Source organism: Lissotriton helveticus, chromosome 8 (genome assembly GCF_964261635.1).
Source record: "Lissotriton helveticus chromosome 8, aLisHel1.1, whole genome shotgun sequence".
NCBI classification, from domain to species: domain Eukaryota; kingdom Metazoa; phylum Chordata; class Amphibia; order Caudata; family Salamandridae; genus Lissotriton; species Lissotriton helveticus.
This window is the reverse complement of record NC_136069.1, coordinates 1,329,900,393-1,329,928,114: the sequence shown is the minus strand read 5'-3', so window position 1 is coordinate 1,329,928,114 and position 27,722 is coordinate 1,329,900,393. Positions and strand designations below refer to the sequence as shown.

General features: G+C 45.1%; 1 protein-coding gene across 2 annotated transcripts in view; it reads right to left on the bottom strand.

Moving 5' to 3' along the window:
- Positions 1-27,722, bottom strand: part of KDM6A (lysine demethylase 6A) — a 1,083,812-nt gene that overhangs the window by 810,559 nt on the left and 245,531 nt on the right. For both annotated transcript variants that reach the window (XM_078658310.1, XM_078658311.1), the window contains exon 5: positions 6,860-6,918. In XM_078658310.1, the coding sequence (XP_078514436.1) occupies positions 6,860-6,918 (59 nt within the window). The remainder of the gene's footprint in view (positions 1-6,859; positions 6,919-27,722) is intronic.

The following is a 27,722-nucleotide window of genomic DNA, read 5'->3' as shown; positions in this document are numbered from 1 at the left end:
TAAAGAATATTTGCAGTTTCCAAAAGTAGACACTTAGAAGAAATTTCATAGAAAAGCAGACAATGGGTCCCTATGGAGAAAATACAGGTTACTAGTAAACACGCTAAGGATTACTTTTGCGGTTCAGTGCTGGGCTGAAAGGTACAGTACTGACTTCTCTCCTGATCACAGGTGAGTATTTTCGAATTCGGACTTTAACTAATTTTATAGGAATATTTTGAGTTTTCAAAACTTCACACGTAGAAAATTTCCGAGTCAAAATGGGTCAATGTTATCCAATGACAGGTAAGTGAATTACTGGTTTCCAGGTGAGTACTTGGTTGGTGAAGTTAGGGTTCTGGGCGTAGACTCAGGGGTCCCCCAGGGCCAGGTGAGTACAGTTAGTTCAGTCCCAGCGGCAGGGGGGTGCAGAGGTAGGTAGGCCCAATGTTATCCAATTAGGAAAGGGGGGCCTTCGGTTGGTGGCGGCTGGCTAGCAGGCCACGCGGCTCTGGGAGCTGGGCTCCTGGTCACTTGCTCAGGGCAAGGGGGGAGGTAAGATAGGACAAAGAGGTCACAGCCAGCGCCACTCAGGCGGCTGGGTGCAGGGTGCTTTTGAGCCGTCTGGCGCTCAATGTTATCCAATGAGGATCTTGAAAAAGGAACAAAGGCTGCAGGCTCGGGGACGGTGAATCTCCAGTGGTGACCAGCACTTCGAGAGGTAAGTTGGGATCTTGGAGCACAGGTAGGTACCCCAAAGGGAGGCACATGGGGCCGTGGGGCGCTGGGTGCAAGGGTGTCTTTGGGGGTCGGAAAAGCTTACCCTCGGCTGGTCGCGGTTGGGGTGGCCCATGGTTCTGAGTCTGCAGGCGTCTGCTGGTTCCTCGAGGAGGGTCTTTGGGCACTGGACTTCGGGTCCAAGTCGCCAGGGGGACGTCCTTGTGGTCTTGGTTCGGGTTGGCCCGGCCCGGGCTTGGCTGCTGCAGAGTGGGCTGGTCCGGAGCTTCCCGGTGGGCACCAGGTGGGTTGTTGCAGCAGAGCCTCTGCTGATTGGAGTCCCAATCTTCGAGAGGGTCAAGGCAGGCAGGTCCTCTGGGTGTCCCAAGGTTGCTGCCTGCGGAGGTCGCCGGGATTAGGCAGCAGCAGGTTCCAGGATCAACAGGCTGGTAGGGCTGGAGCCAAGTCAGTTGTTATTGTCCTGTTAGCAGCTGCGCGGCGGGCCTTCTTCTTGATCTTCTTTCTTCTTTTGATATCGGGATCTTCATAACGAAGGTTCAGGGAGCCCCTAAATACTAAATTTAGGGGCGTTACAGGTAGGGCAAGAGCAGGGACCAATGGGTCCTGTCCTGGGGTGAGGACACCCCCTAGCCTGCTCCTCTCCGGTGGGAGGAGGGCAGGAGCCTAGCTGGGATTGGGCAGGGCTCCCAATCTACAAGATGGCCGGAGCCCGGGGTCGTGTTTCACCTCGCCTCCTCCACCTGAGGGGTGGGGTTGGCAAAGGTTGGCACACCCTCCTTCCGGACGTAGTTTTTCCCGCCAGTCTTCCGGCCAGAGTAGGGGTAGCACGGGTGGGGGGGCCAGTTGCTGGGTACAGCAAATGGTCTGGAGAAGCTCTCGGAGGCGGTATGGTATGCCTTTGAAGCTTCCCCCTGTCCATCCTGGGGGAGGAGACATATCACCTCGCCCAGGATGTGCATTGTTGCAGACCCAGGAGAGCGGGGGGCTCTCCATCCAGGGGTACAGCAACATGTCTGCTGTGTGGCAGCCTCTGCAGCCACTCAGCCCAGACGTGGATTGTAGATTCGGGTTTTGGAGGGCATCTCTAAGATGCCCTCTCGTGCATTTTACATTAAATCCCACACTGGGATTAGTGCGGGTTTAAAGTGCTGAGAAGTTTGGTACCAAAGTTGTCAGTCTTCAGTGTAGCCAGCTGTGGCATTCGTAATGACGACCTCCCAGCACCATATACTCTTAAATGGCATCACTGCACTTACAGTGCCCAAGAATGGCCCTGGGTACTGTAGGGGCACAGGGCTGCCTGCACCTGTGCCCACACCTCTGGAATAGGGCACCCAGCTAGAGGGGTGACTGAAGTATGCCAGGGCAGTGGGTTCTGTGGGCATGGCACACAAGGATGTGTGCCATGTCGACTCTTGTTTTAGTTCTGTACTTAGGCACTCAGCCTGCAAAGGCATTGTGTGGGTGCCAGGGTTCACGGCCCCTGAGGAGGGCACAATAAGTGCTGAAGCCCTCAGGGGTCTCCTCTGGTCACCATGCCCTGGGTAACTAGGGTACCATTTACTAGGGACTGACAGGTGGCCAGAGGTGCCAATTAGGTATTTTGTTTCAGCATAGCTTTTCTCTTAAGGGAAGGAACACAGGCCCTGGGTACCTGATTGGCAGGGACCCAGGGCACACTCAGTCAAGCACATCCGCAGTTCAGAAAAAAGTGGGGGCATACCAAGGCAAGAAAGATTACACTTTCTCACAGCCATGCAACACCCACTCCACTTTATTATGTTCGACATTACTAAATTCTAAGCATTTAAAACAGATCTAAAGCATGATGTGTAAAACCCCACCCAAAATACAAAAAATGCATTCGAAATGGTTGCACACGAAAATGAGCATTTTTGCTGCACATATTTTAAAAGCAATATTGTCAATCAAAGCATATAGTAGGACATTGGAAATGCTCTCCAAATGAATCATGAAAGTACATTTATGAAATGGCTCTTAAATGCAGAAGAAAAGAGTCGAGACCATTCATGACAGAAGTTATAAATTGTTTTGGTTGTGGACAAGGTCAAATATTGGCTTGTGGAAGTATTCAAAGAATTCTTGTTCTCTACGAATAGTTCTACTTTAAGCAGATTACTTTGTGCCAAAAAAGAGTTCAAATTTGGATAAAAGTTCAATCGTAAAAAAATAGAGTTCTAAAGTTAGAGGTTTTGTTTTGAAAAAGTGAAGGTCGAATGCAGAGTCCAATAGAACGCTGTGTGCAAACTTCAAAAGTCATTCTCGTTGTTTGGAGAAAACATCAAATCTTCTAAGCTGTTAAAGAATTAGTCTACCACAGTAGGTGAAAGTTGGACCACTTCGTTAAGTAGAACGATTGCACAAAAATGTGAAGCATCGCTGTCAGCCGTATTAGCAATGTTCAATGGTGATGGTACCTGTGTGCCTGTCGATCCACGTATCTCACCGTCAGCAGATTGCATCTGTGAGACCTCAATGAATGCTGTCATCAGGATTGGCAGCCACTGGGGACAACACAATGCATGGGCCGTTACTGAACCAATCAAAATATCAACATCCTTTGGCAGGACTGATGGGCGTGTTAGATGTCCAACACCGTTTCTTCTCCACATAGCAGGCATCGTAGAACAGGTAAGATGCAATCTTGCCAGATTGGTCGGAATGATAGAAACCACGTAGAATCTGTATCATGCGCTCACGCCACTTCATTGCCAGGAGAGTGTTCTCTATGGTAATCTGGGTGTCGCTGGTGACCGGACTTGCCATACCGGAGCAGAAGGAACAAGAATAGTATTCTTGCTACCAGTCCCAAAATGAGAGGCAGGCCTTTCATTCTGCTTAAAGTATCAATTCGTATAGAAGAGATGTTCGGTGAAGGCCATAGCGGCGACTCCCCGTCTGTCTTATTAGGAAACAATACTTGGATACAACAAGTGATCCTGGCTGACCGTTACGAGATAGGCTATTCCTGGCAACATGCCACAGCAGCTGTGATAATTCAACATAATATAGCTTCCGTTAGAAAGCTGCTTAAAAATTGGATCTATCACTGCAGCTGGAGAACCTTGCAGGTGGTAGGATAAGTTGGTCGCAGATAAAATTAATACCCAAAAGTGTACCGCTTAGTGCGCTTTTGCAGTTTGTACCACTAAGAAATACTTCTTTTCCCCCACTCCAACATCTGTGTGTATATGGTAATTCCCAGGTTGACTTAATGTATTCTTTACCCAACCTTTCATACACGCAAGCTGTTATATGTTTCAAACAATACTGAAAATAGCAAATTGTGACAGGCAGAGTGATTGTTCCGTGTATTAGCCACACTGTTGCAGGTTTTTCCGAAACAGTTAATGGTAATCTTTCCAGTTTCTCAATGCTCAGCACCATATAGTCTGCTCCTCTTTGTGCCAGAGTGATTTGTTTATCTGTAAGGTTAAATACAGAAAACAATGACATGGTGTTGATTAGACGCCATGCCACATATCCAGAACGAAGATTTTGTAACGTCCAGCCTAAAAACATAGAACGCAATTGTGACTGTCCATGCTGTAGCATGAGCAAGTCCTATTCCATTATGTCAATGGCAGAGGATACTATGCTGTCCAAAAAATAAATTCTGGATGACAGTCATTAACCCATTGTCAACTACAGAGAGAGATTTCTGTAAATACAATCAATTTCTCATATTCGTTCTGCAGTCTCTGCTTGTGTTGCTTTCCAAGCTTCATTATAAGTGGCATATATACCAGCATATATAAAACGTTTATGACGCCGTTTCGCAGGACCTTGTAAGAAGTGACTTAAATCAACGCCATCTTTAAATAAAGGTAAGTGTTGTTTTACCTTTGTTAGAGAGGATTTTTGTAGCCAGTCAATTCACAGTTTTCCTACACGGTATGTTGTTACTATTCCTGGATGTTGTCTCGGGACATATCTTGGATCTGACCTAGTGAATGCACACCCTTGTGTCTTATTCAGGAATCTATCTTGACAGTTGTTTGTATCTGTGGGCCAGATTAACCATTTCTTCCAATCAGGATAAGTTCAGTTTTTAAGTGAAATTGTTTTTACGTCGACCTCTCCTTCTGAAGTGTTTTTACTATCAGGTGTAGGTGCAGGTATAGACTGTTTGTTCAAATCTTTTATCTTGGCTAAACCAAGACAGGATGTCTGTTGCACAGTGTCGTTCAAAAACATTATTTGTTCAGAGATAAAGCAGGCTCGAAATAAAGCTTCTATTCCCTGCAATTCCCAGTCTTTTGTTTTTGTTTCAATGTTGTCACTCCAAAAGTCAAAACCTAATGAGGACAGCTGGGTATAAAAGGCGGCAGAATAATTTTGCTTCGTATTAGTCAACATACTTTTCATTGCTGTCTTATTAACATTTTTAAAGTAAAATGTTTCTGCATTTGAGACATTAAAACCTGAGAAGTGTGGACATTTTTTATAGAATGTTTTTGAGCTACCCTTTGGTAGCGTTGGACAGTGTTCCCATGGATTGAAAGTATAAACATTTCTAGGGTTTGCAGATTTGTGCAAATAATGATGACCTTGGTGATTTTAACACTACATTTGTTCATAATCTGATGAACATTCTAAGTATTCATGTTTTGTAAATTTTGCAGACCTCTCCAAGTCTGACATCATATTTTTAACAGTCTCAAAGTCCCAATCATCAGAAAATGTGCTGGGAGAAAAAGTCACTCAAGGAAACCTTGAATTTATGTGGAATCTTCAACAACTCTGCAGGGCCAAAGATGTCATAAACAGTTCTCCCCAAGCTATACCACCAGGTATAGGAATGGCTGTGATGTTCACTGATGTCAAGTCTTTGTTCACGATTAGATGATCTGTGTGGCTTGAGGAGTAAGTTGATGTTTTTACTTGCTGTGTCCATTTTACTAAATCTTCCATTTATCAGCATTCCCAAACTTAATAGAAGAATTTGCCAAAGTAGGAGAAAAAGTACGCCTAGCACAATCCAAAGTTCAACCCATTTTGAAACCAGATAAGTTTTTTCAAGTTGATGAAAAAGTTCTGTTGCTTGTTCTTTAAAAGTTTTATTTGCTGGCGTCGTTTCAGGCTCACTGGGATCCTCGGAAAATGTATCAAAGTTAATGAAATAGCCAGAGGCAGTTCTGTCAATTGTAGGTATTGCATCCAGATTACTTGAAATCACTGGAGCTACTGGATCTCTTGTCATATTAGTATAGTCAGATGCTACATCATTGTAGACAGGAGTTTCTTGACGAACTGTTATTTGGGTCTCAAGAGGCACAAGTTCCATGGCTTTATTGCTTAGTGCTTCTTTTCGCACTGCAGATTCCTCAAAGGTGTTGAGTTCTTCAGCTTGAACGTCTTGGATAGTAGCAAGATTTGGTCGTCTGATACATCTTTGCAGTCCACTGGGCCTACTACTTATGATTGGCCACATGATGTAGGAGGCCAGGTAGCAAATTAACCTTCAATTGTTACCTTCCATGTCTTCTGGTAAATTAAAGATATGTAACTTATACTGTCTATTACGGTTTTCCAATTCAAGAAGAAGGTAAGACATAGTAGGTATTTTTGCCACACACTGTGAGAAACTATTTATTTTCGCGATTCTGCTGTTTTACTCGCATTCTGTGCGGTGATTTTAGATGTGTTGAGGAACAGGGTGCACCTGTTGAAATAAGAACACCTTTTAGTGTCTTTTTCTTAGCGTATCTTGTGTGTGTGATTGAAAAGAGTGAAAAAGGTTTGTTTCTGATCACTACAGAGTCCCTGGATCAGTGTTTAGGGACTGTTAGTAACACAAACATTGATGCCATTTCAACTATGTACTGGATGAAGTTCTGCGGGACTACAAAAACCTATCTCTCACATTAAAGTTTGGTGCATTCAACTAAGTTCACTCATGTCACCAGTGGGTGGGAAAGCAAACCTTGTAGAGCTGAGCCAGAGACTCAGTTTACGCAACAAAAGAAAATTGTTCTATAGCACTTTACATTTTCTTTGAGATTGTTAAATAGAAAACTGCACTGTATTCAATATGCATGCAATCAGTTTGTTAAGCAAATTGACAAGGATAAGAAATATTAATACTAAACAAATTAACTAAGTTCTTGGGCAAACTTACCACTGAAATGCATTGTAATGGAAGTAGACCAAACCAAGGCCATATAGAAAGGCAGTATTCTGTGAAAACAAAATTTTGAAAGCTTCAATCATATTGATAACTTCTAAAATTGCAAGTTGTCAGTTGGCAAAGTCCCACCACCTTCCACCTCAGACTAGGTAGGAAGAATTTAATAACTGAGGCATGAAAAAAAGATAGCAAAAATATTTGCATTTATGGCCAACTAAAATAAAAATGAGCATCTTTTACACTAGAAAAAATCCAATTATCTTTTTACACACAAATAAACCCAATGCTGTAAACTAACTTTCAGCTTAAATAGTACTTGCATGTGGATGGAATAAGTCTCTGCAGCAGAGTTTCTGAAATTTTCCAGACTAAAGGCTGAAACCCATTTAAAACTGGTTCCATTCACCTACAAAAGGACTGTGCACTTAATTGTATTTTCAGCATCTGACACTCCTAGCATAGAACATTCTTGGTGTTTCAACACAAGCCGCATATTCTCTTGCTCTCTTAATTAGAGTAGTTCCCCAAGAACAAAAAGCACGTTGGCTGGTAATAAGAATGGGTGATTAATATATGAAAACCAAGAATGTTTAACTTTGGCTAAAGAAAGAAAAGTTAGATGTACATAAATGGAGGTGAATGAAGGACAATAAATGAATACAGCAGAAAAATCTGTAAAAAAAAAAGAATTCTGGAAAAAATAAAAATACAGGCTTACGATACAAAAAAACAGACAGACATTTTAATTGAACACTTAGTGCTTGCCAAACATTTAAAATTAGTTTGCTCATAATGGGGCACATTTATTAAAGCTGAAGTAAACTGGCAACTCAAATCAAATCTAAATATCCTTTATTCGGTATTTAAATGTGTAAACACCATAAAAGTACAAATAACATTTACATCAAAAATGTTTGAATAAAAGGTCACATAAAAAACAGTTCCAAGTTAAAAGGTTACCATATAGTAGCAGCACAACAAATGGTACAGGATAGTCCAAGCGCTTGTGAACACAGAATGCGCAACTGTCCTATTTAAAATTTTGAAATTATTACATTAAATAGGTTGCATATCCTAGCCTAAATTTGGCCTATGCCTTATACAAAACTTCAGAAATCGGGCTATATTTTTTGCAAAGCTAGGGTCTTCCAGAAATTGCAGAGCGAGGTAAGCTGGGCGACATCTTCTTAAGGCCAGGATTCTTAGTAAAGGGATAAACCAAAGTTGTCTGGGTTCATTATAAAACGTACAAAAGAGAACTACATGGATTGATGATTGAGGGGAGATATCATCACAAGGACATGGCATCAAAGAGGCTGACCAATCGTTTATTTTTGGAAAGGACACCAAACAGTAGAATAAGTTCAGTCTACAACGGGTTAACATGAATTTTTCGAAACCGCTCAAATCAAACATTAGGTAAGGCTGCATTTTCAAAGTTGTTTGAATTGTTAAAATATGCTGGACAGTCGGTTTGGACGCCTCGTAGTTGTTCTAAATGGGTTTGGCACAATTTTTTTTAAGCCCTTTCTAGGGATTTCTGAGATTGATATAGGAGAGTGGTAATACCTTATCAAACCGAAGTCGTTTAAAAAATCTTTGATATATACCAGCCAACCTATCCTGTGTCTGTATTCTAGAGAGAGGCAATCTTGCAAAAGTGCTTGGCTAAATGTGGTTTTGTTGAAAGACCATATACGGTGCCACATGAGGATTGGGTGAAGTTTGACGATGTCGGTAAGATATGGCAGGCCAAGTTCCATGTGACAACTATATGTAGAGGTAGTGCAAGACACCACAAGGCAAAACCTCAGGAAGTTATTCTCTCCCTTCTAGAGGGCTTCAACCCCGCTGTAAGGATTAGTTACTTACCTGTAATCCTAGTTCTCTTCCAGGGGTATCCTCATCAAAGTCATAAGCATTAGAATATTCCCGCCCATGCGCGGGACCCCGGAAACACTAAATTATGTGTGCCACACATATATAACCATATATATATAAGCATATATATATATATATATATATATATATATATATATATATATATATATATATATACAAATAAGCAATTGCAGCCTCATAAATATCAGAGCTGAATATGCAGTAAAGAATTTCCAACATACAAGAAAGAAATGCATTAGAAACATAAGAAACAACAGCAAAGCTTGTTTAGAAAATGTTTCAATGCTCAGAAAACAGTAGAAATTCTCAAACCACTGAAAGCATAGAAAGCTCACAGGCTGCATTGCAAATACCCAGTCTAAAAAGACTGAACAGCTAACCTGTAGCTGCATAGCAATAAACTGACACTGTGCCTTTAAGGCACTCCTGACTCCCAGCTTCCCATCATGCCTCAGGGGAGACAGGTCAGTTGTTCTTTGCGGAGACTGAATAAACCATGGAACATAGGCTAACAATATCTCCAAACAAATAGCAATCCTTTGCCCGGGGAGGCGGGAGGGTTGCTTATGACTTTGATGAGGATACCCCTGGAAGAGAACTAGGATTACAGGTAAGTAACTTATCCTTCTCTTCCAGGGGATCCTCATCAATAGTCATAAGTATTAGAATAGAATAGCGAGCCTCACCTCATCTCCCTGCGGGCAAAGGAAAATACATGAAAAAACAGAAGAATGCTAGGGTAAAAAACTCAAGGTAGGATAGAGCCCTATCCAAACAGGTGTCTCAAAGAGGCTTGGCCTACTTGAGCATCAGCCCTGGAATCAGATTCTAGGCAGTAGTGCCTCGTGAAGGTATGAACGGATTTCCAAGTCGCAGCCTTGCAAATTTCACACATAGGGACATCATGCAAGAAAGCCACTGTGGCCGCTTTCCCCCTGGTGGAATGCACTTTGGGAGGTAAAGGTAAGGGCCTTTTCGCCAGCTGGTAAGCCAAGGTGATACAGGATACAATCCATCTAGAACTGGATCTTTTCGCTGCAGGAAAACCTGTTCTCATGGCGCCATAGTTGACAAATAACTGGTCTGTCTTTCTTATACATTTAGTACTGCTAAGGTAAAACTTAAGTACTCTCTTGAGGTCTAGAGAGTGAAGAGCCTGTTCAGCTGGGGATGCAGGATTAGGAAAGAAAGACGGTAGGGAAATGGAATGATTGATGTGAAAATCAGACATCACCTTAGGGAGAAAAGAAGGATGGGCCCTTAGCACTACTCTGTTGTGATGGAACACAGTGTAAGGCTCATTGGTACACAGTGCCTGGATCTCGCTGACTCTGCGAGCCGATGTAATGGCAATCAGAAAGGCGGCCTGCCAGGATAAATGTTGTAGGGAAGCCCGATGTATTGGTTCAAACGGGGGACCCATCAGTTTGGACAATACCAAATTAGGCTCCCAAGGAGGAGAAGGGCTTCGAACAGGGGGGTAAACTTTCTTTAACCCCTGTAAGAAGTCCTTAACCACTTGCATCTGGAAAAGAGAAGGCTGCGTAGGAGACTTCCTATAGGCCGTAATGGCAGACAAATGCACTCTGATGGAAGCATACTTAAGACCAGATCTTGCTAAGTGTAGGAGGTAAGGGAGAATAACATCCTCCTGGCCCTTGGTCGGAATCAGGTCACATTCCCTACACCGAAGAAAAAACCTCTTCCACTTAAACGTGTTAGACGTTCTTGTGGAGGGCCTTTAGGCTTCTCTCAATATATGCATACAATCAGGAGGCAGATTCAAATGTCCGTATTGGAGGACCTCAGGAGCCATGCTGTTAAGTTCAGGGAGGGAAGGTTGGGATGAAGAATCCTCCCCCCCCATCTTGGACAGAAGGTCCGGCCTGCAGGGCAACCTCCTGTGTGGAAGTACTGACAGATGAAGAAGGTCCGGGTACCACCATTGCCGCGGCCAATCCGGAGCTACCAGGATCCTGGTCATGTCTGATCTGAAGAGCTTGGACACCACCTTCGGGACCAGGGACAGATGAGGAAAAGCGTAAGCAAAGGTCCCTGATCAGTCCATCAAAAGTGCATTCCCGCGTGTCCCTGGACGATGGAATCTGGACGCGAAGGCGTGGCATTTTGCGTTTACGTCGTCTGCAAAAAGGTCTATTTCCGGACAACCCCACCGATGGAAAGGTTTGCCACCACCTCGTCGTGCAGCACCCAGTCTGGTTGGTCTTCGAAGTGCCTGCTGAGTGCGTCTGCTTTGATGTTTAGCTCGCCTAGCAGGTGCACTGCCACCACTGTGAGGTTCCTGGCGAGCAGCCAGTGCCAGATCGCCTGCGACTCCAGGGAGAGGGGACACGGTCTGGTTCCGCCCTGTTTGTTCAGGTAGAACATGGTCGTCGTGTTGTCGGTCTGGACCAGCACCGAATCTGATTCTATGGCAGGCAGAAAAGCTTTCAGAGCTAAATGGACCGCTCGAAGCTCCAGCATGTTGATGTGGTAAGTCAGCTCCTTGGTAGACCACCGCCCATGTATCTGGAGGCGCCCCATGTGCGCCCCCCAGCCTTGGAGAGACGCGTCTGTTACTATGGATTGTACAGGGAGGGGCTGATGAAAAGGAACTCCACCATCAGATTGCGTTGTTGAATCCACCAGGAAATGGAGGATCTCGCCGACTGGGAGAGAGATATTCGATCCTCCCAACGACCTGTAGCCTGATCCCACTGATCCTCCTGAGACTGCTGCAAGGGACGCATCCACAGTCTGGCGTGGGGGATGAGGAAAATGCACGACGCCATGGATCCTAGAAGAGATGCCACCTGCCGGACCGTCTGGCACTGTACTTGGAGCAGAAGCTTGCATGTCTGCCGCATTGAGGACAGTCTCTCCTCCGAAGGATACACTCTTCCCACGCTTGTGTCCAGAACGGAGCCAAGATAGTGGATGCTCTGAATGGGAGTCTGCACTGACTTGTCCTTGTTGACATGGAGGCCAAGTTTGTGCAGGTGCCGCAGGCATGTCTGAAGGTCGTGAGTCACTTGCTGTGGAGATGGACCTTTGAGCAGCCAGTCGTCCAGATATGGATAGAAGAAGAGACCTTTTTTGTGTAGGAAAGCTGCCACCACCGCCATACACTAGGTGAAGACTCTCGGCGCTGACTTGAGGCCGAAGGGCAGAATCTTGAACTGGTAGTGTTTGCGGCCGACCACAAACCTCAGGTACTTGCGGTGGTGCTTTGCAATGGCGATGTGGAAGTACGCATCTTGGAGGTCCACCGAACACATCCAATCTCCGACTTGAAGATGTGGACATATTTGGTGAAGGGCCAACATGCAAAACTTCTCCTTGATTATAAACTTGTTTAGAATTCGAAGATCCAGAATAGGTCGAAACTTGCCCTCCTGATCTTTTTTGGGGACAAGAAAGTACCTGGAGTAAACTCCTCTTTGTGAAGGAGGAACCTCTTCTATCGCATGCTTCTGAAGAAGAGCTCTCACCTCTTTTCGAAGCAGGGGCAACTGATGAGGTCGCAACTTTTTCGGTGGAATGTCCTGTGGGCACACACGGAAACGAAGTGCGTATCCATTCCTTAGTATATTCAGCACCCAACGATCTTTTGCGATGCTGACCCACTCTGCTAGATGTTGAGATACCCACTCCAGTGGAAGGAAGCGTAAGTGCGGCAGAGGAAGACAATGTTCATGACTTGCCACCTCTCGTCGTGGCAGAGGACTGTTGGTGACCTCTAACTCGGTTAGACTTCCCTCCTCAAAACTGAGGTTTGTTCTGGGTCTTGCCTTGGGACCACTGAGGGGTTTGAACCCTCTGTTGAGGCCCCTTGCGTTGATTAGACTTGTAGCGGCGTTTGAATTCTTTCTTCTTCTCTAAACCAACCGCTTTAACAGTGTCCAACTCTGTTTTCATCCGCGTCATCTCTTCTTCTGCATGAGCTCCGAAGAGAGGAGAACCAGAAAAGGGAAGGCTGAGGATCCTCTGTTGTGCATCAGGTTTCAGGCCTGTGAATCTTAGGAGTGTCAGAGACATGATGTCAGGAAAACAGAGTAGAAATACCAATGACATTGCTGGTTACAAATCCCTCCGTTTTCACAAGAGCTGCCGTTTTCCGATGCGATTATTACGACAGAGCGCCACACAGGTAAGAACATAAAAACCCCCTTGGCCCTCTTTTTTATCAAGTTGATAGTTTTGGTAGTGTGTACACCAACAATACTATCGTTTAACTTCCGTAGACTCCAGCAAAGATTAAGAAAATCGAGTCTTGGTAGAAGTACGCGCCCCGTGACGCTAATCGCTGCTTCCCGCGGTTTTAAAAAAAAGACCGATTCACCCTGCGACAGTCTCCCTGCAGGAATGAAAGACTGAACGGTGGTCTCCTCAGAAAAAGATTTTAAAAGGTAGGAATTTGCGGCGCCCTATTGTCGATACAGCAGAGATAGGATTTTTTAAAAGAAGTACAGAATAGTCACAAGTGCTATTTATCTCCTTTTAGAGCCACGTGCAAACATCGGTTCCGCCCGCGGTTGTCTGGAAACCCTCACCGGCATCAGTTACCGGCTCCAAGCGTGTGACTGTTATACTCGGAAGGCTTTCCCGAGAACGGTGAGAGATAGAATACCCGTAAATCCACAATGACTTGACCTAAAAAGACTTCACGCTAGGTTGTAACGTTTAGTTATGATGATTTTTTAATAGTGCACAAGGGGACTTCTGAACTAAGAAAATCCATAAAGAATTGAAAATACGTTAAGTGAGAAGGGAGCAGTGAAATTCTAAACCAAAGGTATGTGATATCATACTAATAGGGCATGGCAATTATGTTAATCAGGCGCCTAACTTCATCATGATAAAACGTCAAAAATGTGAGTATTAAGAGATGTAAATTATGTCTTTTCCAGGTTTCACATGCCATATTAGAAATAAAGGTGCCTCACTTATCCTGTCCCAAAAGGAAGAATTAAAAGACTTTTTAAAAAAAAGTCTAACCAGGTAAAAGAAAAGAAAATGGAATGCCACAATATGATACGAATAGACATGTAAATGCAAAAATTTAATGTAATGTTAGGGAACATAGGAGCGCGTATAAAGTAATAAAGAATAATATAGATCTTTACCACAGGTAGGTGTGCCCTGCGAGAATCTCCAGTCACACTGAAAATATGACTGAACTTGTGCATCTCTGCAATTTTCATTCTTTCCTTTCATTTTCTATATTTATGATCTCACTCTAGATAGAAGGATAAGAAACTGATGATCTATAATAGAATATAGGCATGAAATTCGATGTATGGCAATGACTATAGAACTGTATGTGATGTACCCAATAGAATGTGATAAAAATAATGTTGTCTATGCCTGCTTATCTTTAGGTACCTCCGTGAAATAATAAACCTTGTTGACACTAAGCTATGTATAAAGAGACGTTATATGGGTATAATAGCCCAAATGAAATTAATAATTGCACTGAAATTTTCTATGTTACCAAAAATGAAATTAATAATTGCATCGGGATTTTTCTATGTGACCATAAATAGACATGATGAGAGTATGAACGATAACACTGTTTTAAGTAAAAATGAGAACTAAAACTGTCCTGTTCCTTTTAGATAAATTGGCTGAAAATATAATTGTCCTGATGAAGACACCACGACGTGTCGAAACGCGTTGACTGACATACTACAGCCACAGCAACAGTAGATAGGACACATATTATTGTCCTTTCAATGTTTTTAACTTATATGTTTTATATGTAAAGAATATCACTTTTTTGTATCAATTCATCATGTTTACAAAATTTTATTGTAAAAATGAATCCTCTTTTAATTAAAACAAACTGGTTTTGATATCAATTTCATTGTTTGTGTTATAGTTTATACTCTCTTCGTTGGTAATAGTTTGTGCATGCGCATAGCTAGTGTCTTGTTGTTAAGATAGCCTGGGTGTATACCTTCACAGTGCATCAGGTTTCAGGCCTGTGAATCTTAGCCAGGCCGACCTACTGGCGCATACTCCATGAGCGTAGGAATGGGCAGATAGTACCGCACCATCCGCTGCCGTACTAATCATCTGATTAGCCACCAGGGAACCCTCCGTGACAATCTCATCGAAACCCTTTTGATCTTTGGGAAGCTTGGTTTTAAAACGCTCCATAGAGTCCCAGAGAGCTCTATCATAACGGCCAAGCAGCGCAGCCGCGCTGGAAACCAAGAGAGGAGGCTGCAGATGTACAGGCTCTATGACCCCACGAGTCTTGGGATCTGCTCTCTTTGTCAGGTGGCACAGAAGAAGAGGCTGACACCGCATGAGTCTTTTTGGCAGCCGCCACAATCACGGAGTCTGCAGGTGGATCCGTTCTGACAAAGACTGGATCCGTGAAGCCGGTTTGTACTTCTTGAGGAGACGCACTGGCACTGCTTCTAGTCTCGCTGGCGTCAGAAAAGTGTCCAGAACGGGGTCCAAGATCACCGGGACTAACGGAAGCAGAGGTCCAGATGCCGTTTTCTGGTGGAAAGTCTCGAAAATCACCGTAGTCGTGACTTGCGGGACTGACATCTCGATATTGAATTTCTTGGCACCTCTCTGCAGGACATCATGATAGGTGTTTATATCATCTATGGGAGAGACCCTGGAAATTCGTCTGTCCCATAGCGTGGGAGAGTAATTCCTCCTTGAGGAGCGGGTGGATGAAGAAGAGGAGGTAGAAGGTCTCCTTCGCTTATGCGCCTTCGCTTATGCGCCTTCGCTCCTGCGACCTTCCGACGCGCTCCTCTCGCCTCGGAGAACGTGATCTCACGACCCTTCTCTCAGGAGATGTGCGTCTGGGAGGACTTTCCCTGTCTGCCTCCTCAACCAGCCTCTGGAGAAGTGAACGATGCACTGAGCTGGCACACTCCTGCATGTGTTTGGTAGCGCCAGAGTCCCGCCAGTGACTCAACGGTAATTGCCATCTCGGGGACAACCTAGCAGCCGTCTGGACCTCTTTGGATCTTGAGGGAGATTTTCGGGCGCCTGCAGGCACTTTCCGGTAGGCAGATCTGCTTCTGGAAGACTAGTGGCGCGAAGCTGACTCCGTTACAATCACCACTGAAGCCTCTCTCGACCTCGCCGAGCCGTGTCTCGACGTCGAGCGTGCTCTCGACGGCGATCCGTGCTGTCGATGATCCCGCCGCCTGCTCGACGTTGAGCGTCGCCAGGATGGCGACCTGCGGTGAGCTGGTGAACGCTCCCTCGACGTCAAACGACGTCTGTCCGTCGAACGCCTCCTGGACGTTCTAGCAGGCTGCAGAGGGGTTCTTCTATCCCCCGACACTGAGCGCCGTCGAGACGACGCTGGAGTCCCACGCCTCGACGCCGGTCGCCGCTGTGAAGGCGACGGCGGAGGGGTCCGTGCACTCTGCGTCAATCGCTGGTGGGACTGCGATGATCGACGCCGATCGTCGCCGGGTTGACGACCGCGGAGGAGACTTGTCCGTCGACACCGATCGTCGCCCAGTTGACGGCGGTGGAGAATCCCGAATCTTCGACGAGTCTTTTTTTAGACGGCGAGCCCGCCGTCGACGGCCTTTTCTTCGACGAATATCCCTCTTGAAGGTCTTTTCTCAGCGCCGAGCCAGACGCTGAAGCAGAGGGACGCGAACACGTGTGCCTAGAAGTGGATCTAGGCCTCTTGGATCCCGTCTTCACAGGGGACCTACCTCTAGATTGACTTGCCAGACCATATAGGCGAACCCTCGCCCTTTCCTTCAAAGTCCTGCTGGTAAGGGTCTGACAAAGAGGACAGGTCTTGGGATCATGATCCTCAGGAAGACAGAGAATACAGACCTCATGCGAGTCTGACTTGGCCTTCTTTTTCCCACAAGAGGGACAAGAGTCAAAAAGAGAAGGCATTTCCAAAGCTAGAAAAACCCTAAACTGCCAAAAAAGGACAGCTACTGACTTCTAGAGTCAAAAGACGTCGAAGTTAGTAATAAAAGTTGTGAAAAAGAATGAATTTTCTGACAGAAATCAGAAAAAGAGTGGAGCTGTGTTGCCAGGATCCTTCTAGAAGGAGCCGGAAAGAACAACTAACCTAATTGTCTCCCCTGAGGCATGATGGGAAGCTGGGAGTCAGGAGTGCCTTAAAGGCACAGTGTCAGTTTACTGCTATGCAGCTATAGGGTAGCTGTTCAGTCTTTTTAGACTGGGTATGTGCAATGCAGCCTGGGAGCTTTCTATGCTTTCAGTGGTTTATGAGAATTTCTGAGCATTAAAACAGTTTCTAAACAAGCTTGGCTGTTTCTCATGTTTCTAATGCATTTCTTTCTTGTATGTTGGAAATTCTTTACTGCATATTCAGCGCTGATATTTATGAGGCTGCAATTGTATATATATATATATATATATATATATATATATATATATATATATATATATATATATATATATATATATATATATATATATATATATATATATATATATGTATGTGTGGGGCACATAATTTAGTGTTTGCGGGGGCCCGCGCATGGGCGGAAATATTCTAATGCTTATGACTATTGATGAGGATCCCCTGGAAGAGAACCCCACACTCCCGCTCCATAGGTCGCTATGGTTACGCATTTTGCCCTACAGATGTTAATCAATTCCAAAGGGGGCTTTTTCCCCTAACCTTTGAGTGAACTTAACCAATGCTATTGTCACCCTAATGAAGAGTAATTTTCTGGTTTCAATAGCCTGCTTCCAGGAGCATGTATCCTCTATTAGTACACCCAGGTAGGGATAGGTCTTGGTATTCTCTAATTTAGTATTTTCAATAAAAATCTCCCTAGTCTTCTTAGGTCTGGGTCCAATAGACATAACAAAGGTTTTATTGATGTTTATTCTAAGATCTAACTGTGCCATAAAACAATGGTATCTAGTTAGGGAGCGTTGCAATTCTACAGGGGTTCGGGCTAAACTGGCAACTCTTATTTAAATGGCAAAGAAATCCTGCAACACTGGCGGTAGAATTCCAGCATGCCAACCTCACAGAATTAAGTGTAAACAATCGAAGGCAAAGCTATTTATGTGTATTCACAATTGTCCGTGATGGTCAATTTCACTGGATTCTGTTTGACGACTAGGATTAGGATTAGACACATTCCTTCTCGAACAGCCAAGTAAAACTACGTCAACAGTAAATAAATTAACTTCCTCCAGAAATCCTACGTTATGTTATGTTATGTTATTTATGTTTTTTATATAGCGCAACGGATACTCAAAAAGAGTGTCCCGGCGCTTTGAGTAAGGGGAACAGGTTCAGAATAACATAACACAATTAAAAAAGAAAACACCACACACACAGAGAACAAGGAAGAGCGACTAGGGAGGCCTACTGGGTAAACAACCAGGTTTTAAGACCTCTCCTAAAGTCCAAAAGACTGGTCGCTCCCCGAAGTAAGAGTGGAAGCGAATTCCACATCTGTGGGGCCAGCAGACTGAAAGAGCGGCCGCCCAAGCGAGCTCTCTTAATACGAGGGACGGCCGCCATAAGCAACGATTCAGACCGCAGAGAGCGGCCCGGCTGGTAAAAGACCACTCTCTTTTGGAGATGTTTTGCTCCTACTGCGTGGAGTGCCTTATAGGCCAATATCATGGCTTTAAAAGCGATCCGTTTACGGATCGGTAGCCAGTGCAAAGTCCTCATAAGCCCGGAGGCGCTGGCGCGTCTGTTTAGACCAAAAATGGCCCTGGCCGCCGCGTTCTGCGCAACCTGAAGCCGCTGCAGCAGGTACTCAGGTAGGCCCAGGTAAAGAATGTTGGCGTAATCCAACCTGGAGCCTATCAGGGCCTGCACTGTCAGCCTCCTATGCTCCTCCGACAAAAGAGGCAGGAACCTCCGCAGCATTTTTAAAAGACCGAAGCAGGTGCCCGTCACCCCAAAAATCTGGGCTTTCATTGACAGTCCCCCATCCATCTTAACCCCCAAGTTCTTAACCATAGGGGAAGAACCGGACGGAGGGAACATGTCAATGGGCCACCAGGCCTGCCAGCTAGGCTCCGTATCGCACCCGAAAAAGAGTACCTCAGACTTATCGGAATTGCACTTGAGGCTGTGCAGTTGGAACCATGCAAACACCGCCCCAAGGCAATTCCGGATACTCTCCCCGTCAAAGTCGGCCCCTCTCTCGCAAGAGAAGAGGAGCTGGGTGTCGTCGGCATATGACACGATCCGGACACCGAAAGACTCCACGACCGCCGCCAAGGGGGTCAGAAAGATGTTAAAGAGGGTCGGGCTCAAAATAGAGCCCTGAGGGACCCCGACTCCCAAAGGCGGCATCACAGCGGTGTCAGGCGGCGTCCAGATCGTCTGCCGGCGGTCGGCAAGAAAGGATGAAAACCATTTGAGCACCGTCCCCCGCAGGCCAATCTCAGAGTCTTGCGAGAAGGCCATCATGGGGGACGGTGTCAAAAGCCGCCGACAGGTCCAACAACACCAGCATGACTTTACCCCCGGTATCCAACACTCCCTTGATGGTTTCAGAAACCTCAAGGAGCGCGGTTTCGGTGCTACGATTTGTACGGAAGCCAGACTGGGAGTCATGCAAGATCTCATGAGACTCCAAGAAATTGGAGAGCACCGACTGGACGTGCTTCTCCAGGATTTTAACGAGGGCCGGCAACAGCGAAATCGGTCTATGATTGGCTGGGACCTTCGGGTCGAGCCCCGGTTTTTTTAGCAGCGGGATGAACATTGCCTGCTTCCATCCTGGCGGAACCACTCCCAGACTCAACGAAAGATTGAGAAGAGGGTTCGCCAGTGGGTTAACCACCTCCGCCAACTTACCCAAGAGCTTAGCTGGGCATGGGTCAAGTGGCGACCCCGATTTTAAATTGCCCATAAGTGCTAAGGAGGCAGAGGCCGGCAAAGATGGAAACTCGGCCAAGACGGCGCCCTGCCAAACGGGAGGGGAAAGGCCAGCCGCGGGAGTAGTCGATGTTTCCTCAGGCGCTCCCGATGGAAAAGAGTCCTGTATAAGCTTTATCTTGGCCGTAAAAAAACAGGCAAGATCCGCCGCCCAGGACTCTAGGGGCACCTCATCCGACGTGACGGTCCGAGGAGAAATAAATTCTCTCACAATAGTAAAGATCTCCCTACTAGAGTTCGAGGCTGCGCCAATTCTACCCGCAAGATAGATTTTCTTTGCGAGGCGGATATCCCGATGGTAGGCATTCACCACGAGTTTAAAGGCAAACCTATCCTCACTGTCATAATGTGCCCGCCAGGCCCTTTCGGCTACCTTGCACTGCTGCCGCGTAGCCCGCAGTGCAGCAGTAAACCAAGGGGCCGAGACCCGCCTTGATGTTAAGCGGGGAGGCAGCACCGGGGCCAGATCATCAAGCCTATCCACAAGCCACTCCTGCAGGGACTCCAAGTCTCTCTCCAGGTCCCCGACAAGAGGACAGGGGTGATCCACAGCGGCCTGAGCTAACATCTCAGGGGTCACTCTATTAAAAGCTCTGGCAGCACCTACCCGTTGCTGAGGGACAGGGATGGACGACCTGACAATGCCACTGATAGAAAATTTGGCGAGGCAGTGATCCGACCACAAGACCGGAAGAATCTCTTTCACCACCAAAGGTGAAGTGGAAAAGACCTGATCCAGCGTGTGCCCCTTAGCATGAGTCGGCCCCTTCAAGTAGCGGAGTCACGGTGTCAGAAAGCTTTATAGCAGCGGGGTCAGACGGATCGTCCATCCGGATGTTAAAGTCCCCCACTACTATGCAGTGCTCTGCTCTCAGGGCCAGTCCCAGCAGCACCGAATCGAGATCAGCAAAGAACGTACCGGGCGGGCCTGGTGGTCGATAGACCAGGAGTCCTTTCACTGAATGGTGCGGCGCTAGCATGATAGAAAAAGCAAGCGACTCCGAGCCACGGATATCCTCCGTCTGCAAGACGGTGCAAACCGTGCCCTTCTTTACCACCAGTGCGACACCTCCGCCCCTGCCCTTAACCCTGTCCTTCCTGAAGATGTTATACTCCGGCGGAATTGCCATCGCCACATCGGGGTTCGAGAACTCTCCCCACCATGTCTCGGTCAAAAACATCTTATTGCTCAACTATAGTATAACCCTCCTTTTCAACTGAGTAGGTCACTCCCTAGAGCCCCTCTTTTTTCACTGCTCCAGCAGCATAGCAGGACTCTCTGCAATTGTGTTTTAACTAAGTGATACAGCTTTATTGCTGATCTATTGTAGCCGCACTAACAAGTTGTTTTCCTATGTTTCAGACACAGTCTGAGCATTCCGCGTGCTCCTTAAGCAGCTAGTCTTAAAATATGAGCAGTGTGCTCGTGGTTCAGTCCTACGAACAGAAGGGGGCATGGGAAACAGGTGGCATAGTAATTTCCTTCTTGACATGCAGCCGTGCTCTCTACCTCTTTTCCTTACGGAGTAATGTCTTCAAGTGCAGCCGCCGGAACCTTCCGAAACTCAGCAGCTTGAAGTTATACGCCCCACAGGGTCCGTATTAACTTGGCATTGCAATACTGCTGAAAAGTGCCATTTTTGACATGGTCACACCCACTTTTTGCCCTAGTACTCATACTTTGACTAAAAGTGAACTAGGTCCCTGGTAACCAGGCTCCCAGTGTCCGTGCTGTTTCACTTAAAACAAGATAAATGTCTAACTGTAACCCAATTGGCAAAGACTTTAGCGCCCCGGTCAGTCTAGTAAATGGTACCTCTGGTACCCTGGGCATGGGTACTAAAGAGGGTCCCTATGGGCTACAGCAGGTCTTGTGCCACCCAAAGAGACCCACACAAAACCTGCACTTGCCATTGCAGGATGCGTGAAATTAGTCAAGCCATATTTAAAAACAAGATATGGCACATTCTCCGTGTGCTATGCCCATGCACACTGCACATACTATACGCAAGTCATCCCTACAGCAGGCCTTGGAGCCCTAAGGCACAGTGCATTATATTTAAGGCTCCCTTATTTTTTGGGGTCTGCATTTATAAATAGAAAGAGAAAAATGCCAATAAATATGTTTAGAATAGAAACTTTGTTTGAATAACAAAAATCATTACAATGGTAAACATGCATCATTGATAATAAAAACGTGTATCAGTATTACTAAAGTATTTACACATGGTACAAAAAACACGTCTAATCTCAAAAAAATATTATTTTTACTTTAAGAATCTTCCTATGAATGTCTGTTTTAGTCCGTTTGTATCATCACAGTGAATTAAAAAATAAAGTTAATCTATAAATAATTAAAAAGGACCTCGCAATCTATTTTTGTTAGTAAAAAAAATTAACTTAATCTAAGTTGTACAACTTCATAATGAGTACTTAGAAAAACAGTTGGGGGCCGCTGTTGTTTCTTATGGTTAAACATCTGCTAAGGTCACAGAACAAAACCATAGCCATTGAGAATAAATGGTTGATACTACTGGGGGCGCGGGTCCATTAATATGGTGGAGACCCTACATATGATGGTTTAATGGACCTGGGACTCACAAGAGGTCAAGAGATCATCTGTGTAAAGAAAGAGGCCATGGTCAACTGCTACTTGATGGAACAGAGGAGTTGGTCCTTTTTATTGTTGACCTTTGTTTAGTTGCTGTCTCTCTCTCTGATTATAAATCTTCTTGCTGCTCTTGCCATGAACTTGGTGAACCGGATATTGAGCATTGAGTTGTCCGGATTCATTGATGCAAGGATAGCTTGTCTGCACGTGCGAATGCAGAGTTTATTCCATTTAAAGATGTTTAACTTTGTTGCTGTCTGCAAGAAGAAGAGCCTGGCCGTGTGCAAGGGGGGGGGGGAAAGGGGGGATAGGGGGGTATGGGGGGAAGGGGGGAAGGGAGGGAAGGGGGGGAAGGAAGGGAAGGGAGGGAAGGGGGGAAGGGGGGGAGCTCACTGAAAAGCAATAGAGGGGAAAAAGTGCACACAGCTTATCACTTCACAGGTACTAGAGAGGCATGCTTTTGAGTTTGTTCAGTCCCTGGATCCAAGAGATGAATGCACTGTAGGAATGTCAGATGTGTTGGTCTGTCCCAGAATTAACACAAATATTTTAAATACCGCTATTATGTTTTATAGTGCTACTCATCCCAATGCAGGATGTCAGAGCGCTTTACATCACACATTATACATTGGCAATAAATGTAAATCAATGTGTAGGATGTGTTACATAAGACAGAGGGTTACAAGGTCCTTCATAGCTCACTGTACTGTATAAGAAGAATTGCAATTTATTAACGGCAAGTAACAAAATGATCTTTGTTAAAAGCAGTGACCCATTTACCCATCTACATAAGTCTATCTAAACCTATAACAACCAAGCATGCATTGCCTATTTAAATAAGTGGCGAAAAATAAAAGCTGTAGCGTCTTTTTTATCTTGCGATAAAATAAAATGAGGATGAATACAGATAAAATTATGAAAAATTAAATATGAATAAATAGACAGAAATGTTAAAGAAAAATACAACAAACAGTGAGCCCTAATTATATGTGAGGACATATCTACATGAGCAGATATGCTCCTGTGACATCTTGTTCCATTTCCACAACATTGCAAGTGATCAGGAAGCCATCTTAAGCATAGCTACTGGCCACTTGTCATTAAAAGTAAACAAGCTACAGAATTAATTGACTAAAAATAATGGTGCTTTGTATCAAAACTTAGTCTTAATAAATCTGTACGGATGCCAGTACTAGACTTATTATAAAATGCACCCAGAGTACACCTTAGAGGTGCCCCTGAATCCTACTAGTCTTTTGGTGTGTTGAGTGACTGAACTCTTCCAGCCTGCCAATACACACGAGTTTGACTCCCTGCTCGGGAGAGCCAATGCTCTCTGAGGTCAGAACAATGCATGCTCCGGAGGAAGGTGATCACACCTCCTCCAGCCGGCTGTCTAGTGAATTAGCATACCTAGGCCAGAGGCTTCAAAGCCTCTGCCGCCTTTGATATGAGACTCAGGCTTCCTCCAGACCTGGAGAATGCCAGCCCCTGACTTGTGGTCCATTTGGCACCAGAGTATGTGAGAAAATTAGCTATTCACTAGGCATGTTACCCGATCAGGCTAAGCACCCGCTAAGGTATGCCACCAGAAGTGGACACTCGAAAGACTGACTCATTTTAAATGCCATAGCTCCTGTTGCCACGCCTTAACGGAGGTTTTAAGCAAGTACAAGTAGTGAAAATTCTGTCCGCTGTTTATACATACGATTGATTTACCTTGACAAAATCAGTGACAGCAGATGATAACAAGGGAGGACGTATCCGCACCGTACTTGTATTCTGTATGGAGAGGCCTGCCTGAGAAGGAAGCCGCCATAGGGGAAGATATATATCTCCATACTTTGACAATTTCCTCGATGAATATGTTGGGAGAGACTGCACTGTATATTCAAGCCTGAAGAAGGTGGTCTATCACACTATACCACCGAAACGTGTCGATTTGTGTGCGGAACGCATCCAAATTCTATTGGGTTCAATGAGGAGGAAAGTACGCTATTAAGCATTGAACCAGGGTCATCAATTTAAGTGTTTTATTAATTTTGGGGTGCTTACTGGACTCATCAGGTTGTTGATGTTTTTACTGCTCGTTTAAATTCTCCCAGATGTCTATGTATGACATAATTTTAATCTTATGTGTTTGGATGATGCATATGTTTTTTAACTTCCTGTATAAAATTTGAACCGATAAAGGTCTTAATAAAGATATAGTATAGCATTTATACTGCATTTTTTGGTTTCCATTCAACATTGGTGATAGGGTTGTGAGTGTATGTTAGATCTGTATGGTGGTATGCCTTAAGGAGCCCAAAGGGATCTTATTTTTGACAGAAGTGTCTATTTCCGGCGCCCTGCTCTTTGGTGAGTAGGACCCTTCTCTCTAATTTTGAAAATTGTTGCATGTCCAGTCCAGACACCACCAACAGACACCGACCAACTAACGAGGTACGTCAGGATCATCAAAGCCAACACAGAGTGTCCCTGCAGTGCCCCACCCCTTTCCAGGTCACCAAAACCAAGTGAGAGCCTCGGACTTGAGCAACCCACTGGCAAAGCATTGGTGCACCAGAGCCCCCCAGCATGGATCCAAATAAAATGACTGTCTTCATGCTTCAGACACCCTCAAGAGCCAAGCCCCACTTTGGGTTCTGCCGGACTGGGTCCCAGTCCCCACTTGCAGCTTTTCTTTTTGCAGGTACTTCTCAGTTGACTTTACTGGGTAGCGCTCGAGGCTACCAAAGCGACCAGCACCTCTGCACACAGACTCACTAACTGCTGGTGGTTTCTTGGACCTTGGCCCCTAAGCCCTGGAGAAGAACCCTGAAATCCATTTGCAAGCATTTCAATGCAGTGTATGTTTCTCCCATAGGATAACAATTTTTGTGATCGACGCTCAGGCCTCAAAACCATTATTTGAGCAGGTTAAAGTTTTACTGTAAGAATCCTATTTCCGAAAGTACTTACCGGATCCATATGATCTTGGTGACTAAAAGTATATAAAAATCTATTTTTCTACATTTGTCCCAGATTTTTTTGAATGTGCACAACAAATGATCAACACTCCCCTCCGATAAGCCTAAACTGCTTGCTCAACCTCCCACTAGAAGAGCACTTGGGATTATTGAAGTACACCCGGTAAATCAATAAGGGACCTCTAGACTATGTGCATGATGTACCCCTACATTTGGTACACTATATAAATAGCCAGCTTTGAAGACTTCCCTTCAGAGAAAAGCTCTGAAGCTCGCAAAGGACTGCCATGAGCCATTCCTTAGGAGGGAAGATCTTTTGAGACCCTTGTGGATCCAAGAAACTCAGTGACCTATCCAGAGGTTTGCCCGGCTAAGTCGAGTAAAGGAGGAAATCTGACCAGGGCCTGGATATAGAGGTCTCTGAACAGCTAAAAAAACAATTTCCTTTCCATAACGTGTTCCCCTCCGGACTAACCTATTACTCTCTCAAAGACCCAGAAGGCCAGTCCTCGGGACACTCACCACCATTCAGAAACCACCTCCAACCTTAGACCCTTTAGACAGGGTTGACTCCCTAGGAGATTCGGATGAGAATATGCCCTCTGTGCATAGTGCCCCCACTGGACCCCTTTCCAACTGGAAAGAAAACAGCACAAAAGAAATCACGTTCAGTTTGAATATATTGGATACAGATGACATACTGGACCCATGCTTCACCAAGTGGGCACCAGCAGGTTAAGTGGGACAATAATGTAGTAAGCTGCCTAAGGAAGCGTCTTGACAATGATGTTCATAACTGCCTGAGGGCATAATGTTCTCACCTCACTCTGAAGGGGGAAGGTAGTATACACACACAAGAAACTGATCAAAAATGGCCAAGCCCAGTCAAAATTTGTGCAGGACCCTAAGAGGGGCATCTTTCCTGGCAGTCTTGCCAGGATGAATTTCTCGATCTGGCTGGAGATTTAAATAAGATTTAGGACATGGCCAAAGAAGCTAAAGAATCTGCCCTTTTCATTTCCACGGATATACTTTATGGATGGGTACAAAGGGCATAATTTTCCTGCCCAACACCAACTGCACACTTTCTACTGAAAGGCGAAGGTCCCTGTTAATAAAGGTAGACACCAAACTAGCAACCATGCAAAATCTGAAGCTCGACCTGTTGCCTCCCTATAGGAGGACAATGTTTTAAGCAAGGACAATGGGAGGCCCGATTCTGCTTCTGAGGCTTCTTTTCATCGAGATGCACATCAAGACACTGGGGGCTCGAGAGGAGGTTTCCGTGGAAATTACTCAAAAGGCAGTCTTAACAGAGTATTACCCCTTCTTCTCAACTGTAAGAAGGACTAGAAGGGTTCATACACAATTGGTAATAACCCGCATCAGATGCTTGGGTTATTACAATCAGTTAGAGGTTACAACAGAGTATCATGGGTCCCCACGAAAAAACAGCTTCATCATCCTTTTTGCTTTGCTTTACAGGGCATACACCTCAAACCATGAGGTGGGGGAACTTCAGAGGAAGAAAACAAACTAGACAACACTTCACCCCAAGGGGTTTGTCAGCAACCTTTTCGTAGTTATAAACAAAGGGACAGTGGTCAATGGCTGTCAAATCTCAGACAATTAAATGAATGGCATTATAAAATGGATGTCATATATCTTTCGAGGGTTATCCTGAGACAACGCGACTGGATAGTCAACTTAGACTAACCATTGACATATTTTACCTCAATCACAGGTTCCTGAAATTCATTTGGAACAATCCGGTCAACAAATAAAAGGCTCTCCAATTCAGCTGTCCGAGGGATCTTGGGGTTTTATGAAGGTCCTAAAGCCGGCGCTGGAGCATCTCAGATCCAGAGGGATGCACATTGTTCTGTACATGGATGACATACTGATTATGGATCAATTCCCAATCAATCCCACAAGGAACCTTCAGACAACAATACATCTGTTAGGTCAGGCATCCATCAACACAGCAAAGTCCCTCTTTATCCCTACTCAGAATATCATGCTCCTCAGATCTGTCAGAGTCCAAGGAGACCGACCTCATCCTGACAACGAAAAAGGTAGTCAAAATCAGACAGGAACTAAACAAAACCTGATCAAAACCATTGTCAGATTGCCTGCCTGGTGGGTCTACCATAGTCATCCTTACAAGTGATCTTACCCAATGATCCCTTGCCCTTCCGACCATTGCAGGGGTTGAAACCCCATCATCTTCAAAACAGCTTCAAATTTAAAGAGTCGGTTACCCAGTTTTGAGAACCCAAGGAGGCAATACGATGGTGATTAGCATACATGGAGGCATGGAATGGAAGGGCAATCTTTGGTGCCAATACTGATTTAATCATCAAATCAGAAGCCAGCAGATGTAAATAAAGGGACAGATGTGGGGTGCCATCTACCGGTGAAAAATGGTAAGATCAAATACTAAAGCTACAAATCAACTGCCTTAAATTCCTG